At 41.1% G+C, this 17,946-nt stretch overlaps 1 protein-coding gene across 2 annotated transcripts in view; it reads left to right on the plus strand.

Moving 5' to 3' along the window:
• Nucleotides 1-17,946, plus strand: part of LOC110534222 (eukaryotic initiation factor 4A-I) — a 40,337-nt gene extending 22,391 nt beyond the window's left edge. The window contains exons 7-11 of one of the 2 annotated variants that reach the window (XR_016483783.1): nucleotides 2,620-3,799; nucleotides 7,261-7,398; nucleotides 10,856-10,945; nucleotides 11,310-11,389; nucleotides 16,872-17,946. Coding sequence is in view for 1 of the 2 variants with exons in the window: in XM_021618946.3 (XP_021474621.1) it covers nucleotides 3,656-3,799; nucleotides 7,261-7,398; nucleotides 10,856-10,945; nucleotides 11,310-11,389; nucleotides 16,872-17,016 (597 nt within the window). In the remaining variant the exon portion in view is untranslated. The remainder of the gene's footprint in view (nucleotides 1-2,619; nucleotides 3,800-7,260; nucleotides 7,399-10,855; nucleotides 10,946-11,309; nucleotides 11,390-16,871) is intronic. The other variant, XM_021618946.3, reaches the window with a different exon arrangement.

Here is a 17,946-nt window from a genome sequence, read left to right on the forward strand (position 1 = left end):
TGCAATCAAATCCATTTGAATCCCACTTTAACACAACAAAAGTGGAAAAAGTCTAAGGGTGTGAATACTTTCTGAAGGCACTGTAGAGCTTGTATTACCTATTTGCTGAAATGGGTGTGAGAGGGCGAAGTTCGTAACGTGGCTCGAAACACAATGTTGTTCTCAATGAACAAGTATGTGAACATATCTGCGGATATAAACATACTTATCGCTCTCGAATGTCTTTGGCCCGGTCAGAATTTGCTGTGAAGGGCTGCTTGAATGCAGACGGGAGCATTGAATACTGGGGTGGTGTTGGCGTAAATGTGTCAACATGTTTGTGGTGTTGGCAGCTGCATAGGCTATTCTCGTTGAGCAGTGGCGACATACTCTATCTGTCCATCGCCGTTGTAATCTACTGGGAAGCCAAAATGTTTTTCAAACTGGAGATTTAAACGATGAGGGAAAATCCTCCTGGTTTATCGATCCCCAACACTAGTCATTGCACAGAACTAGTTCCCGGCTGCGCCTCTCTAAAGTACAGTTTGGAATTCGCCAATTAAAATTTGAATTCTCATTACATCGTGTGCAATAGGCTTTAGTTGTTTTAACGGAATAGACCATGTTTACTTCAGCTCAGATTTACTCAAGGCATACACCGCAGTGTAGTCATAGCCTATTCCTAGAGTTTTTTTTATTTTGTACATACACATTTTTTTAATGTAATCATTCAGGTTCAGTGCAGACCGACCCGAGGTGTCCGTACCGAACGGTTCGATACGAATACGTGTACGGTTACATCCCAACAAGAAAGCAAAGGCTACTGAACTGAACAGTGTAGCACTCACTTCTGTCATCAGGAAGTGCATTTAAGGATCATATCACCTCCACTTTACCCGACACCCTAGATCCACTACAATTTGCATATTGCACCAACAGATCCACGGATGACACAATTGCCATTGCACTGCACACTGCCCTATCCCACCTGGACAAGAGGAATACATATGTAAGAATGCTTTTCATCAACTACAGCTTAGTGTTCAACACCATAATGCCCTCATAGCTCATCACTAATCTCAGGGCCCTGGGTCTGAACCCCTCCCTGTGCAACTGGGTCCTAGACTTCCTGACGGGCCGACCCCAAGTGGTGAAGGTAGGCAACAACACCTTTGTCAGGCTGATCCTCAACACACGGGCCCCACAGGGGTGTGAGCCCAGCACCCTCCTGTACTACCTCAGGAGGCTGAAGAAATTTGGCTTGGCCCCTAACACCATCACAAACTTTTAAAGATGCACCATCGAGAGCGTTCTGCTGGGCTGTATCACCACCTGGTACGGCAACTACACTGCCTGCACTCAATGACATCTACCGTGTGTCACAGGAAGACCAAGAATCTCATCAAAGATCTCAGCCACCCGAGCCACGGCCTGTTCACCCCACTACCATCAAGAAGTTATTATTTATTTGGACATCACACATTATAGTCTTATTCTTATACAGACATTGTACACACTCTCACTAAATCACATCCAATATCATACACATCAACATACTCAGATTTACTACACACATAAGATCTTGTCTCAATTTTCTAACATCTGTGGCATTGGCTCACAGGCAAACACGCAAGGGAATAAAACAAATATTGCTAGAACCTATTTCTTGAAATCAGACATTTGAAAGCTCTAGTTTTGACCGTCGTAATACCTCTGATGGCAGTAACTTTACAAGCACTAATTATTGTCAATTTAGACTGAGAATAGTATCTAGTTATGGTAAGGGGTGAAATAAGTATAGCCAGTAATAATTGTAATGGTTTAGCAGATTATTAAAAAAAGATCAGTCTTTACATTTCTAAAAGAAAAGGAATGTAACAATTACTGTTTACAGGAAACTCACTCTACATCCTTAGATGAAGTTGCGTGGAAAAAGGAATGGGGTGGTGAAATCATTTTCTGTCATGGACAAAGGAACTCAAAAGGTGTGATGATATTAATAAACAAATATTACGATCTGAATGTGTAAATAGTCAGGAATGTTTCGCAAGGAAGGTGGATCCTTTTGAATATGAAAGTGGACGAAAACGAGATTTGGCTCATTAATCTATATTGTCCAAATCAGGATTATCCGTACTTTTATATCCGTACATTTATACCAATTTATGGTTGAGTGTCCGCAGGGTACCGTGGTATTGGGATTCTCTTGGCTCCAGCGACACAATCCCTCATTGACTGGGCTACTGGTGCCATTGTGGGCTGGAGCCTGTCCTGCCACACTCATTGCCTGAAGTCAGCTCTGCCTGCCGCGGGAAGTGTTCCTGGGGGCTTGGAAATTGCCCCGACCTCTCCGCCAGCTTCGCAGAGTACCAGACCCTCCTGGAGGGGTTCAGTAAGGCCCGGGCCACTTCGATTCCGCAGCACCGACCGGTATCCAAGAAGGTCAAGCCTGAGGCGCTGGCATGCCGCTATAGTGCCGCGACTACACCCCCGGAAGCCGAGGCCTTTCCCCCCCGCTCCAAGATCATTGGCCCCTCTGCTGTTCATCCTCTGTTGCCCCTTACTCTCCATATTTTTCCTACCCTTTCTGTGTCTAGAGTCAAAAACCATGTCTGACTGCCCCTTGTCTTCTGTTTCTAGGCCCATCCCTTCCCCCTGTGTCATTGGTGGCCAGCCAGCGTACACGGTGAGACGCCTCCTGAGGGTTCGGGGCAGGGATTTCCAGTACCTGGTTGACTGGGAGGGTTATGGCCCGGAGGAGAGGTGCTCGGTTCCCGCTAAAGACATCCTGGACCCGGGCCCTCATTGCCGACTTTCACCGCCGGCACCCCCAGTCAACCAGGTATCCGCCCAGGTGGAACGCCAGGTGGCGTCCCTAGAGGGGTGGGGGGGGGGGGTACTGTCACGTCCTGATCTGTTTCACCTGTCCTTGTGCTTGTCTCCATCCCCTCCAGGTGTTGCTCATCTTCCCCACTTAGCCTCTTGGTATTTATACCTATATTTTCTGTCTGTATGTGCCAGTTCGTCTTGTTTGTTCAAGTCAACTAGCGTTTATCTCTGCTCCTGTTTTTCCCCAGTCTCTCCTTTTCTCATCCTCCTGGTTTTTGACCCTTGCCATTCTTGACCCTGTACCCGCCCGCCTAACCACTCTGCCTGTCCCTGACCCTGACCCTGCCTGCCGTACTGTTCCTTTGCTCCGCCTCTGGATTACCGACCTCTGTCTGACCTGAGCCTGCCTGCCGTCCTGTACCTTGGCCTCTACTCTGGATTATCGACCCCTGCCTTCCTTGACCTGTCGTTTGCCTACCCCTGTTGTTACAATAAACATTGTTACTTCACACAGACTGCACTTGGGTCTTACCTTGATTCCTGATATATAGATTACTGCAGTGTTGGAGCTAGAAACATAAGCATTATGCTGTACTTGTGATAACATCTGCAAATCTGTGAATGCGACCAATATATTTGATTTGATTTCATGCTCTTCCTGCTGCCTCTCTGGAAATTCAGGACTTTTAATTAAGATTGTTTTGCTGACAAATTGTTTTGCAACAGAATTAAGCATAATCTTGGCGAATATAGAATATTTATTTCTGAGAGAGAGAGAGACTTTCCTCTGTCAGGAATTTTGTTCTATAGAGCCTAGCTAATACCTTTTCTCAACCCTATTTTCCAGGTGGTGCTCCTGTCTGCCACCATGCCTCAGGATGTGCTGGAAGTCACCAAGAAGTTCATGCGTGACCCAATCCGTATCCTTGTGAAGAAGGAGGAGCTCACCCTAGAGGGTATTCGCCAGTTCTACATTAACGTGGAGAAAGAGGTATTGCTGTTCTAGTTGCTTGTTCTAGAAAAGTATATATAGATAAAATATAAGGCTCTTTATATATGCTTGTGATACAAGAGTTTCGTGAGGCTCTTTGCTCTACTAGTAATACATAATAATAAATCAACTCATGGAGCATCCTATATGTAAGTAAAACAGTTGATTTTAACATTTTAAAAAAAATGTATCTAAAAGAAGAACAAAGGTCATGAAGTAGACACATTTTGTCAATACAACACAGTAACTCTTTGGGCTCGGAATTGCCTGGGATCTCAAGATACGATATGCAATTTATTGCCCATCGAGGTTTCAAACATATTGCTCACCATACGTCTGCTTCAGAGGGACAAGAGAGAGCCGTGAGAAAACGAGTTTTGATCAGTTATGGAAATAAGTGCTCAAATCAAATTGGCTCCCTATTTAACACCAGACTGCAACATAACATAATTAATAAATGTATTATATGCTATCTCAAAAATATTCATTTTTTTGATTGTGTTAACGAAGGCCTTGGATAGCATTGGAATACGATTTGTATTTCATTTAAAATAACACAATAGTGTTTTCATTAGTTTGTTACTGTAGGCTATATGTAAAAACAAAACAAACAAACAAATTCATTAAAGTGTTTCGCTAAGAAGCAGTGCGGCTTGGTTGGGCTGTGTATCGGAGGACGCATGACTTTCAACCTTCGTCTCTCCCGAGCCCGTACGGGAGTTGTAGCGATGAGACAAGATAGTAGCTACTAAACAATTGGATACCACGAAATTGGGGAGAAGAAGGGGTAAAATTAAAAAACAAACAAAGAAAAGTGTTCAATCTATTTTATTGGTTGAGTGCCTGTGTTACAACTACAGTATGAAACAGAAAGCATATGTGTTGGAACACGGTAACAGTTTTTTATAATGACAACATTTTAAAAAAAATACCCCAACCACGAGCCGTCTAATGATGAAAACATCTGTAACCTAAACATCATTATAAGTGTCAAGTGGCCTTGTTAAAGTCAGAACAAAAGCAATAAAGGCATTATAATGGGCTCCAAAGGTATTGAGACAGTAAACAAAACTTATTTTGTTTCGGAGTGATTATCAGCTGGGAAATGCACTTTCACTTTACGGGAGAAGGAGCAGAGCAGGCCCTACTGTCGGGAGAAGGAGGGGCAACGGGGGGAACCATACAAATATGACACGCCCTCCTAAAACTGGTTAGAACTCCAGTTCTGATACTGTATGTAACTATCGATATTTGCAACCCCCCCCCCCCCCCCCCCTCAATAGTAACTGTTCTGACCACATACAGTTGTAGTCGGAAGTTTATATACACAATAGCCAAATACATTTAAACTCAGTTTTTCACAATTCCTGACATTTAATCCTAGTAAGAATTCCCTGTTTTAGGTCAGTTAGGATCACCACTTTATTTTAAGAATGTGAAATGTCAGAATAATAGCAGAGAGAATTATTTATTTCAGCTTTTTATTTCTTTCATCACATTCCCAGTGGGTCAGAAGTTTACATACACTCAATTAGTTTTTGGTAGCATTGCCTTTAAATTGTTTAACTTGGGTCAAACATTCCGAGTAGCCTTCCACAAGCTTCCCACAATAAGTTGGGTGAATTTTGTCCCATTCCTCCTGACAGAGCTGGTGCACCTGAGTCAGGTTTGTAGGCCCCCTTTCTCGCACACACTTTTTCAGTTCTGCCCACAAATTTTCCATAGGATTGAGGTCAGGGCTTTGTGATGGCCACTCCAATACCTTGACTTTTCTGTCCTTAAACCATTTTGCCACAACTTTGGAAGTATGCTTGGGGTCATTGTCCATTTGGAAGACCCAGCTTTAACTTCCTGACTGATGTCTTGAGATGTTGCTTCAATATATCCACATAATTTTCCTGCCTCCTGATGCCATCTATTTTGTGAAGTGCACCAGTCCCTCCTGCAGCAAAGCACCCCCACAACATGATGCTGCCACCCCCGTGCTTCACGGTTGGGATGGTGTTCTTCGGCTTGCAAGCCTCCCCTTTTTTCCTCCAAACATTACGATGGTCATTATGGCCAAACATTTCTATTTTTGTTTCATCAGACCAGAGGACATTACTCCAAAAAGTACAATCTTTGTCCCATGTGCAGTTGCAAAGTGTCGTCTGGCTTTTTTATGGCAGTTTTGGAGAAGTGGCTTCTTCCTTGCTGAGTGGCCTTTCAGGTTATGTCGATATAGGACTCGTTTTTACTGTGGATATAGATACTTTTGTACCTGTTTCCTCTATCATCTTCACACGGTCCTTTGCTGTTAATTGATTTGCACTTTTAGCACCAAAGTACATTCATCTCTAGGAAACAGAATGCGTCTCCTTCCTGAGCGGTATGACGGCTGCGTGGTCCCATGGTGTTTATACTATTATTTGTACAGATGAACGTGGTACCTTCAGGCGTTTTGGAAATTGCTCTCAAGGATGAACCTGACTTGTGGAGGTCTACAATTGTTTTCTGAGGTCGTTCAACAGGGGTAGATTGTTCTTTTGTCGAACCTTTGTTGTGACAAATGATGCTGGAAACAGTTTTTGGTGAATCATTTTGAATTTGTGGGGCACGTGGTGTCATCACGTAACTATAAAGCTCAACATTTAGTTCTAAATTATACCGCTTGCAAAATCATTTTTTCGAACTATAAAAAAGTTTTTTTCAGAACATTGACTTTAAAGAATGCCGGAATTGCTTCGCTTTTCTTTTCTGGTTGGCTGGCAAGTTTCACCGCTACAGGAGTGCAAGTTTCACCGCTACAGGAGTGCAAGTTTCACCATTCCACGAACCGTGGCTATATGTCAACACATGAGAATTATTAGAATATGGCAAATATTAGTCAATTATTGCATTCTATGTATGCTGGTGTGAGGGCATACAGGCTGTCGGCAATGCATTAATGCGTAATTTAATGGTAACACTTTAATCTCTTCATTTTGTTTTGACACTGTAGGGTTTCTGCGAAAGTGTGACGTCATTACATCCAGCTGAGTTTATCGATACAAGATATTTCAATGGAAACGCACCGTAGCAGGCAATTGTCGCATGTATTTTCTGTGCAAGCATTCTAAATGTTGACCATCACTGGAAAGGTTCATGAAAACATAGCTAGTGATGAGTTTAGAGATCGCCTCTCCTTCGTTAAACTTGTAGTACTTGATTATTTGATTATCAAAATGGTTGATTTTGTATGAAAAAATCTTTCTACAGTGATACTAATAATGTGTAGCTATATCCTTTTAAGCACTCTTTTAAATGTTTTTGGGGTCCCGAGTTCCCTCCGTCTCCCATGCTGTTAGAGGAACGGTGTTCTTTGGCAAAGAAAGCAGACTGCTCTCCACCGTGGCTGGGATCTCTCCCTCTCCACTACTTAGCTATAAAGTAACGTTACTCCCATGTCTTCAGTCTCAATTCAACCCCATTTCCATTGTTAGGAGTGGAAGCTGGACACCCTGTGTGATCTGTACGAGACCCTGACCATCACCCAGGCTGTGATCTTCATCAACACCCGCAGGAAGGTGGACTGGCTGACTGAGAAGATGCATGCCAGGGACTTTACTGTCTCTGCCCTGGTAAGAGCTCCTGCACCTCCAGCTTTGTGTCCATGTCCCACAGTGTTGTCATACCTAACACCCAGGTATGTGTTTGGTGATGGACATACAGTGGGGCAAAAAAGTATTTAGTCAGCCACGAATTGTGCAAGTTCTCCCACTTAAAAAGATGAGTGAGGCCTATAATTTTCATCATAGGTACACTTCAATTATGACAGACAGAATTAGAAAAAAACAACAGAAAATCACATTGTAGGATTTTTAATGAATTTATTTGCAAATAAGTATTTGGTCACCTACAAACAAGCAAGATATCTGGCTCTCACAGACCTGTAACTTCTTCTTTAAGAGGCTCCTCTGTCCTCCACTCGTTACCTGTATTAATGGCACCTGTTTGAACTTGTTATCAGTATAAAAGACACCTGTCCACAACCTCAAACAGTCACACTCCAAACTCCACTATAGCCAAGACCAAAGAGCTGTCAAAGGACACCAGAAACAAAATTGTAGACCTGCACCAGGCTGGGAAGACTGAATCTGCAATAGGTAAGCAGCTTGGTTTGAAGAAATCAACTGTGGGAGCAATTATTAGGAAATGGAAGACATACAAGACCACTGATAATCTCCCTCAATCTAGGGCTCCACGCAAGATCTCACCCCGTGGGGTCAAAATGATCACAAGAACGGTGAGCAAAAATCCCAGAACCACACGGGGGTGATCTAGTGAATGACCTGCAGAAAGCTGGGACCAAAGTAACAAAGCCTACCATCAGCAACACACTACGCCAGGGACTCAAATCCTGCAGTGCCAGACGTGTCCCCCTGCTTAAGCCAGTACATGTCCAGGCCTGTCTGAAGTTTGCTAGAGAGCATTTGGATGATCCAGAAGAAGATTGGGAGAATGTCATATGGTCAGATGAAACCAAAATAGAACTTTTTGGTAAAAACTCAACTCGTTGTGTTTGGAGGACAAAGAATGCTGAGTTGCATCCAAAGAACACCATACCTACTGTGAAGCATGGGGGTGGAAACATCATGCTTTGGCGCTGTTTTTCTGCAAAGGGACCAGGACGACTGATCCATGTAAAGAAAATAATGAATGGGGCCATGTATCGTGAGATTTTGAGTGAAAACCTCCTTCCATCAGCAAGGGCATTGAAGATGAAACGTGGCTGGGTCTTTCAGCATGACAATGATCTCAAACACACCGCCCGCGCAACAAAGGAGTGGCTTCGTAAGAAGCATTTCAAGGTCCTGCAGTAGCATAGCCAGTCTCCAGATCTCAACCCCATAGAAAATCTTTGGAGGGAGTTGAAAGTCCGTGTTGGCCAGCAACAGCCCCAAAACATCACTGCTCTAGAGGAGATCTGCATGGAGGAATGGGCCAAAATACCAGCAACAGTGTGTGAAAACCTTGTGAAGACTTACAGAAAACGTTTGACCTCTATCATTGCCAACAAAGGGTTTATAACAAAGTATTGAGATAAACTTTTGTTATTGACCAAATACTTATTTTCCACCATAATTTGCAAATAAATTCATAAAAAATCCTACAATGTGATTTTCTGGATTTTTTTTCTTCTCATTTTGTCTGTCATAGTTGAAGTGTACCTATGATGAAAATTACAGGCCTCTCATATTTTTAAGTGGGAGAACTGCACAATTGGTGGCTGACTAAATACTTTTTTGCCCCACTGTATGGGTTGATAATGGTTAGTGTTATGTGCGTTGATGTTTTAGTAATAATATGTTGTCATATACCACTCAGGTATGTGGAGGATGATGATGAACAAAGGCATACAGGGCCTTCAGAAAGTATTCACACCCCTTGACTTTTTCCACATTTTGTTGTGTTACAAAGTGGGATTAAAATTGATTGAATTGTTTTTTTTTTGTCAACAATCTACATAAAATACTCAAAGTGGAAGAACATTTGTATATAAAAAAAGACGAGCTAAATAAAACCCTAATATATCTTGATTAGATAAGTGTTCAATCCCCTGTGTCAGTACATGTTAGAATCTCCTTTGTCAGCAATTACAGCTGTGAGTCTTTCTGGGTAAGTCTCCCATTTTTTTAATATTTTTTTTTAAACTCTTCAAGCTATGTCAAATTGCTTGTTGATCATTGCTTGACAATCATTTTCAGGCTGTAACACAACAAAATGTAGAACAAGTGAAGGGGTATGAATACTTTCTGAAGGCTCTGTATTATGTAACTTGTTAAGCAAATATTCAAACCTTTGCATTGCTGGCTCTCTGCGGTTTTAGGCTGGGTTTCTGCATCAGCACTTTGTGACATGCGGTTGTGAAAATGGCCTTATAAATCCATTTGATTTGATACTCCTGGACTTATTTAGGCCTGCCATAACAAAGGGGTTAAATGCTTTTTGACTCAAGACATTTCAGCTTTTCATTTTGAATTTATTTGTAAAAAAGAAAATTGGAAAAACTTAATTAAGTGTTGTGTGTAGGCCAGTGACAAAGAAATCTAAATGTTATACATTTTAAATTTAGGCAGTAACACAATAAAATGTGGAAAAAGTAAATTGGTGTGAATACTTTCTGAAAACTGATAACAGTTTATGAGCTGGGTTTCCAGGTGCCGATTTATGCCTAGTCCTGGATTAAAAGCATGATCTCTCGGACTAGCTCAATCTGTGTCTGGGAGAGTGCCGTTGATTTTTTAAAAGTGGTTAGTTCCACCCCCTGTCTTTTGAGTGGCACTGAGTCTTATCTGCCAGGGGGAGAGAGACAAAGCCATATTCATCCCAAACCGACTCTGCCGTGAGCAACGGGTTGGTACATGCTATCGGCACAAACTCGTCATTGAGTTGAACACTTAATACGGGCACAGGGTTGAAGTGTCTGTAATTTATCCTATTGAGATGTCATCGTTTACATTAAACACATTAGTTTGCAATATCTACAGAAGCCACAGCCTTCGATCTCCACAGTATAGTTCCTATCTTTGTCACAAAGTTCCTCCTGTACTTCTTAGTGCCTCTATTTGTGCAGAAATCATCCCGTTGATCTGGTTAGATCAGCATTTGTATGATTCCCATAGATCATTATTTGTATGATTCCCATAGATCAGCATTTGTATATTTTCCATAGATCAGCATTTGTATGATTCCTATAGATCAGCATTTGTATGATTCCCATAGAACAGCAGTTGTATATTTTCCATAGATCAGCATTTGTATTATTCCCATAGATCAGCAGTTGTATGATTCCCATAGATCAGCATTTGTATGATTCCCATAGATCAGCATTTGTATGATTCCCATAGATCAGCATTTGTTGTGTATTTTTTATGATTTTTGTAACTGTTTGATCTTGGTACGGTATCGAGATTCATGAAATGCTTGTGGTGTTCATTCACTAAGGTGATGTCAGATCCAGGCTAACTATCTTGTCTGACTATAAGGGGCTCGGTATAAGTGTCTGCTAAATGTAGAGTCGTCCTTCCTCCCCAGCACGGTGACATGGACCAGAAGGAGAGGGACCTGATCATGAGGGAGTTCCGCTCTGGCTCCAGCCGTGTTCTCATCACCACAGATCTGCTGGTGAGTTGAGTTCAGGACTACCTTGGTAGAGCACGCTGTGCCCTGAATCTTTTCATATGTTGGATGTAAAATTATGTTAATATCTTAATTGAATGTGTAAGTGGGCTCTATATGATTTATTTAATTAGCCTACTCTTAATGAACAGTGATGACAAAGTTTGAATCAAGTGGCAACATGTATACATTTTTAGTATGTGATCACTGTTGGATCTGAACCCATAACCTTTGGCATTGCTATCACCACACTTTCTTACCAACTGATCCACACAGGACTATGCTAGCCTGCACCAGTGTTCAGGGTAATAAAGCAATGGCAGCTAGAGGTCAGGCATTGCAGGAGTGCTGATCATGTTTCTCCTTTCAGGCCCGAGGAATTGATGTTCAGCAGGTGTCTCTGGTTATCAACTATGACCTGCCGACCAACCGTGAGAACTACATTCACAGGTAGGAGGGACCCTTAGGGATGAGTGGTATAGCGTATTTTACTATATACTGGTAATGATGCAGAGGCCTGAATGTTTGGTTTGTTAAATGTGATATGCTACTCCGCTAAATATGATATGCTACGACCACTTGCGCTCAGTCTGCATAGTTAATACAGCACTTGCGACAAGATGTTGATGACAACGATGCTCATTTCCACTTTGCTTCTTAATATAAATCCACAAGCGTTGTGTGTCTTGCAGTGTGCAAACAGCTAGTGTCTTTTTTTAGCAAGTTGTTACTAAAATTGTATAGTTTTAGCTGCTAATGCTAATCACCAGTTAGCTAATACAGCCTGATACCAGTGCTGGTGAAGGCCTAAGTCATCATTGTTTTTGTGCAACAGTATCTTCTAAATCAAAGAGGAATAGGCGAAGCATGAAAATGTTAGCTATATGATGTAGCTAAGAGAAAACATTTAATGTAGCTAGATTATAGGGTCCCCTAGGTAACACTGACCAACACTTTGGTTCCTATCCTGTCACAATAATTCCTCCCTGGGCTTTTTCATTCGTTGTCATGTCAAACAACAGTGTATTCAAAGTGCTCACTATTATATTGTTACTATAGAATTTGAATAATCATTCTATTGCCTTGATTCCAACAGTTGATTCCAACGCCCCATTGAAATCCCTTAGTGGGGAATTCCGACCCGAGTTTAAGCGTGTGTAAATTTAACGGAATTCCCTTTTTATGCACTTTTCTATCTATGTGTATTCTGACCTTAAACTTAAGCATGAGAATAGCATGATATTCACCCGCTTTTCGTTTGGGCTGAATATCAAAGAAATGGTTTGGCAGATCTGCGTCTACAGGATACTGTATTCTCACCATGACTTAATTCCAACATAATTCCACCACCTTTACGGACGATGAAACCTGTCAGTTCCATGGGGAATTTTTTTTTTATATAGAGAACACCATTCTCCCTGCATTGTAATTGATAAAGGAAAATTGATAAGAGCTATTGATAAGAACTAGGTAAATGAGTAAGACGTTTAAATAAGGCATTTGTAAATATAAATTAGTATTGTTTTAGATCTATTTTACCTTAACGATGGAGACAAATGTGAAACCAGTCATATGGCAGCAATGTCCACAAGGAAGTTTATATGAAATGCTGGCCTTGGGATAGCATTTGGAGACCCATGCTATAGGCCTCTGCAGCCGTGCACAAATTACAGTGTAGCAACAAACCAACAGAGTTGATTCATGATTTCTAGAATGTTTTAATTATACCCAGACTTTTCACTGTATTTTTTACCATTTGTATTGTGTTAAATATTAGCCCACTATCAGTAGCCACTGTCAGGTATACCCGCATTACATTTACATTGCCTTCGGAACGTAAGCTATTCACACCCCTTTTTTCACACACCCGTTTTTCAATGCATCGCAAAGAAGGGCACCTTGAGGAAAACCTGGTTCAGGCTGCTTTCCAACACACTGGGATACTAATTCAACTTTTAGCAGGACATTAACCTAAAACACAAGGCCAAATCTACACTGGAGTTGCTTAGCAAGATGACATTGAATGTTCCGGAGTGGCCTAGTTACAGTTTTGACTTAAAAATCGGCTTGAAAATCTATGGCAAGATTTGAAAATGGCTGTCTAGCAAAAACCAACTTGAGAGAGCTTGAAGAATTTAAGAATAATGTGCAAATATTGTACAATCCAGGTGTGCAAAGCTCTTGCAATGTTTTTGATTCATCTGCAGTTTTCTCCTTTCACAGCCATTAAACTCTGTAACGGTTTTAACATCACCATTGTCCTCCTGGTGAAATCCCTGAGTGATTTCCTTCCTCCTCTGACAAGTGAGTCAGAAAGGACGCCTGTTTCTTTGTAGTGACTGGGTGTATGGATTAGGGTTGTCCCCGACCCCAAAAAATATTGCTTGGCCAAAAGTAGTCTCTTCTTTCGACCAATCGATTGGTTGACATTTTTAAATGTGTACTTTTCCATATATAGACACACACTTTGTGCTTTAATAAAATCAACTATATCTACTGAACTTGTCTGATGCTTTAAGCATGCTGTTTGATTAAATAATTAAGGCCCACAAATGTCTCGAGGAAGCTAGATATCACGATGGCCTAACCAGAAGAAAAAAACTTGTCTACTACCCCCTTGCGCATGCTGAATAAATGCTGTATAAATTTAATTCAACCGCTGAAACGATTGTCAATAAAGTTGTCAGTACATTTATCTAAATCCATCCTTTTAAATTTGCTGTACCTTTTTTTTTTTCTTTTTTTTTCTTCTCGACACTCACTAACGCTTCAGAATATTAGGGATCAATGAAAGAAAGCCATGTAAATACACAAATTCGTCTCCTTTTCAGCACCAATTGGTAGATTTAAAAAATACTTTGATCTTGATACTCTGATTGTTCAATCCATGAAATATTGGAAGGTGAGAAAGTTGTACAATACGTTAGAACAAAAATAAGTTGATGTTGGCTAGTGAACAATGTCAGAAATGCAATACAAACTTTGTGCAAAACGAACTTCCAGAAGTAATCAAGGCACAAGTGAATTTTTCCCAATACTTTTGGTCCCTTAAAATAGAGGGACTATGTACAGTGCCTTGCGAAAGTATTCGGCCCCCTTGAACTTTGCGACCTTTTGCCACATTTCAGGCTTCAAACATAAAGATATAAAACTGTATTTTTTTTGTGAAGAATCAACAACAAGTGGGACACAATCATGAAGTGGAACGACATTTATTGGATATTTCAAACTTTTTTAACAAATCAAAAACTGAAAAATTGGGCGTGCAAAATTATTCAGCCCCTTTACTTTCAGTGCAGCAAACTCTCTCCAGAAGTTCAGTGAGGATCTCTGAATGATCCAATGTTGACCTAAATGACTAATGAGGATAAATACAATCCACCTGTGTGTAATCAAGTCTCCGTATAAATGCACCTGCACTGTGATAGTCTCAGAGGTCCGTTAAAAGCGCAGAGAGCATCATGAAGAACAAGGAACACACCAGGCAGGTCCGAGATACTGTTGTGAAGAAGTTTAAAGCCGGATTTGGATACAAAAAGATTTCCCAAGCTTTAAACATCCCAAGGAGCACTGTGCAAGCGATAATATTGAAATGGAAGGAGTATCAGACCACTGCAAATCTACCAAGACCTGGCCGTCCCTCTAGACTTTCAGCTCATACAAGGAGAAGACTGATCAGAGAGGCAGCCAAGAGGCCCATGATCACTCTGGATGAACTGCAGAGATCTACAGCTGAGGTGGGAGACTCTGTCCATAGGACAACAATCAGTCGTATATTGCACAAATCTGGCCTTTATGGAAGAGTGTAAGAAGAAAGCCATTTCTTAAAGATATCCATAAAAAGTGTCGTTTAAAGTTTGCCACAAGCCACCTGGGAGACACACCAAACATGTGGAAGAAGGTGCTCTGGTCAGATGAAACCAAAATTGAACTTTTTGGCAACAATGCAAAACGTTATGTTTGGCGTAAAAGCAACACAGCTGAACACACCATCCCCACTGTCAAACATGGTGGTGGCAGCATCATGGTTTGGGCCTGCTTTTCTTCAGCAGGGACAGGGAAGATGGTTAAAATTGATGGGAAGATGGATGGAGCCAAATACAGGACCATTCTGGAAGAAAACCTGATGGAGTCTGCAAAAGACCTGAGACTGGGACGGAGATTTGTCTTCCAACAAGACAATGATCCAAAACATAAAGCAAAATCTACAATGGAATGGTTCAAAAATAAACATATCCAGGTGTTAGAATGGCCAAGTCAAAGTCCAGACCTGAATCCAATCGAGAATCTGTGGAAAGAACTGAAAACTGCTGTTCACAAATGCTCTCCATCCAACCTCACTGAGCTCGAGTTGTTTTGCAAGGAGGAATGGGAAAAAATTTCAGTCTCTCGATGTGCAAAACTGATAGAGACATACCCCAAGCGACTTACAGCTGTAATCGCAGCAAAAGGTGGCGCTACAAAGTATTAACTTAAGGGGGCTGAATAATTTTGCACGCCCAATTTTTCAGTTTTTGATTTGTTAAAAAAGTTTTAAATATCCAATAAATGTCGTTCCACTTCATGATTGTGTCCCACTTGTTGTTGATTCTTCACAAAAAAATACAGCCTGAAATGTGGCAAAAGGTCGCAAAGTTTAAGGGGGCCGAATACTTTCGCAAGGCACTGTATAAAAAGAAGGTATGATATACAGTGGGGGGGGGGGGGTAATTGTAATGTTGCAGGTTAGCCAACCATTCTCCAGGAGAGGTACAGGGTGTGCAGACTTTTGTTTCAGCCCTGCTCAAACACAGTTTTCAGTTTTTGATTTGTTAAAAAAGTTTGAAATATCCAATAAATGTCGTTCCACTTCATGATTGTGTCCCACTTGTTGTTGATTCTTCACAAAAAATACAGTTTTATATCTTTATGTTTGAAGCCTGAAATGTGGCAAACGGTCGCAAAGTTCAAGGGGGCCGAATACTTTCGCAAGGCACTGTACATGAATTGCTGTAATTTCTAAACGATTCACCCGATATGGATGAAAATTCCCTCAAAGTAAGGCTGATAGTCTGCACTTGAACTTCCTTGTATCATTTCAATTCCAAAGTGCTGAAGTACAGAGGCAAAACAACAATGTGTCACTGTCCCAATACTTTTGGAGCTCACTCTAATTAAAACATTCTAGAAATCATAAATAAACTCTGTAGGTTTGGCGTTATACTGCCATTTGTGCATGGCTACAGAAGCCTATACCTCGGGTCTCCAAATTTCACCCCAAGTTATAAGGCCAGCATTTCATGAACTTCACTGTGGGAAAGGTGATATGTTAATATGCTTCAGTTTGCTACCCTTTGACTGGTTTCACATTTATTTAGATTTATTAACAATCCCCTTATCCAAACGGCTTACTAATTTACCTAGCTCTAATCAATAGTGCATGGAGAATGGTGTTATTTCTGTTGGATAAAAGAAAGATGTTCTACTTGGAACCGACAAGTTGCTCGACATTATTCATCGTGCGTAAAGGTAGTGGAATTATGAGGGAATGAGGTAGATGTCAGAATACGGCGTATAAAGACGCCTTTGCCACAACTTAAGTTTTTGGGTCTCCACCCCAGAATGAATAGCGTGTGAATAGCATGCTATTCTCATGCTTAAATTAAAGGTCAGAAAATGCATAGAGAGAAGTGCATTAAAAGGGAATCATGTATAATTTTTGTGTGCTTAACTCAGGTTTGAATTCCACCTGTAGAATTTGTTGCCACCCTAGTTATAAAGCGAATGAATCAGGAATTCTTGTTTATTTTTTTACATTTCCAGAGTTATCTATATTGATCTGCTCACATTCCTCCTGGTTTGTTTCATTTCATGTTTATTTCACTACTGTTTTAATTCTAAATGCAGATTGGCAGCGTTCATATTAACCTTGTCTTTAAATGTTGTGTGCCAGGATCGGGAGGGGAGGCCGTTTTGGCAGAAAGGGTGTTGCCATCAACATGGTGACAGAGGAGGACAAGCGCACTCTCCGGGACATTGAGACGTTCTACAACACCACAGTAGAAGAGATGCCCATGAATGTGGCTGACCTGATCTAGAGTAGAGCCCCCTGCCCCTGGCGCCCTGCCTGCTGGTGGTCTACATACCACTATCATCATCTCACTGTTCTCTAAAATCTCCCATTTCCTACCTATCACCCACCTATATTCCCACCTATCCAAGCCTCTCCCGTGTATCCCAATTTTGCGCTCTTAAATGGGGTAGGGGAACCCCCGGTTTCCCCTCCTTTTCCATGCCCTCTGCGGTCCCTCAGCTCAGCCCCACTCATTTGGTTCTCTATGGCTTAAAGGAAAGAGACCACCTCTCCTGCTAGCCTTGCATTATAAAAACCTAGAATTGTATGTTTACTTGGCCACAGATGAGGATCAGTATGTTTGCATTAGCAGCAGACTTCATGTCCTTATGTTGTATACAAGGACCCCTTGGGACTCCATTTCAATAGGAAATGGTAACTTCTTTTGGGAATGGGGATTGCACTATGCAGTTGCAGTCTTTGTTATTTGCATTGAAGTTGTTATATTCTATCACTCTCCATTGCTGATATGCAGTAGATTTTCTGCAGGAGAGTTTTTAAACAAACAAAGGATGACATTGTTTATAAAAATGTTTTAAAAAATCCTCCATGTGCCTCCTTGAAAGTAGAGCTATTCATTTTAACACCGTTAATGAGTGGTAAGACACAAGCTGTTGGTAGATATTTTGATTGAATATATAAAACTACCCATATTTAATTCTAAAGTGTATAATTTACATTTCACAAAGGTTGGCATTTTGGGGGAGAAACTGAAGGTGTACAGAGGGGGCTATTGTGGGTTTTGCTTTGAGTGCAAAGACATTTGATGGACTACATGGAATAAAATTCCAGTATAAACATTTTATTTATTTTCCACACCTTTTTTTATTCATTAGTTTGGTTTAATTTTACAAATTGGGGAAGGGGGGTGACTTCAATAAAGTTACCAAATAAA

Source organism: Oncorhynchus mykiss, chromosome 10, assembly GCF_057628025.1.
Source record: "Oncorhynchus mykiss isolate SJ-2025 chromosome 10, ASM5762802v1, whole genome shotgun sequence".
Taxonomy (NCBI): Eukaryota; Metazoa; Chordata; class Actinopteri; order Salmoniformes; family Salmonidae; genus Oncorhynchus; species Oncorhynchus mykiss.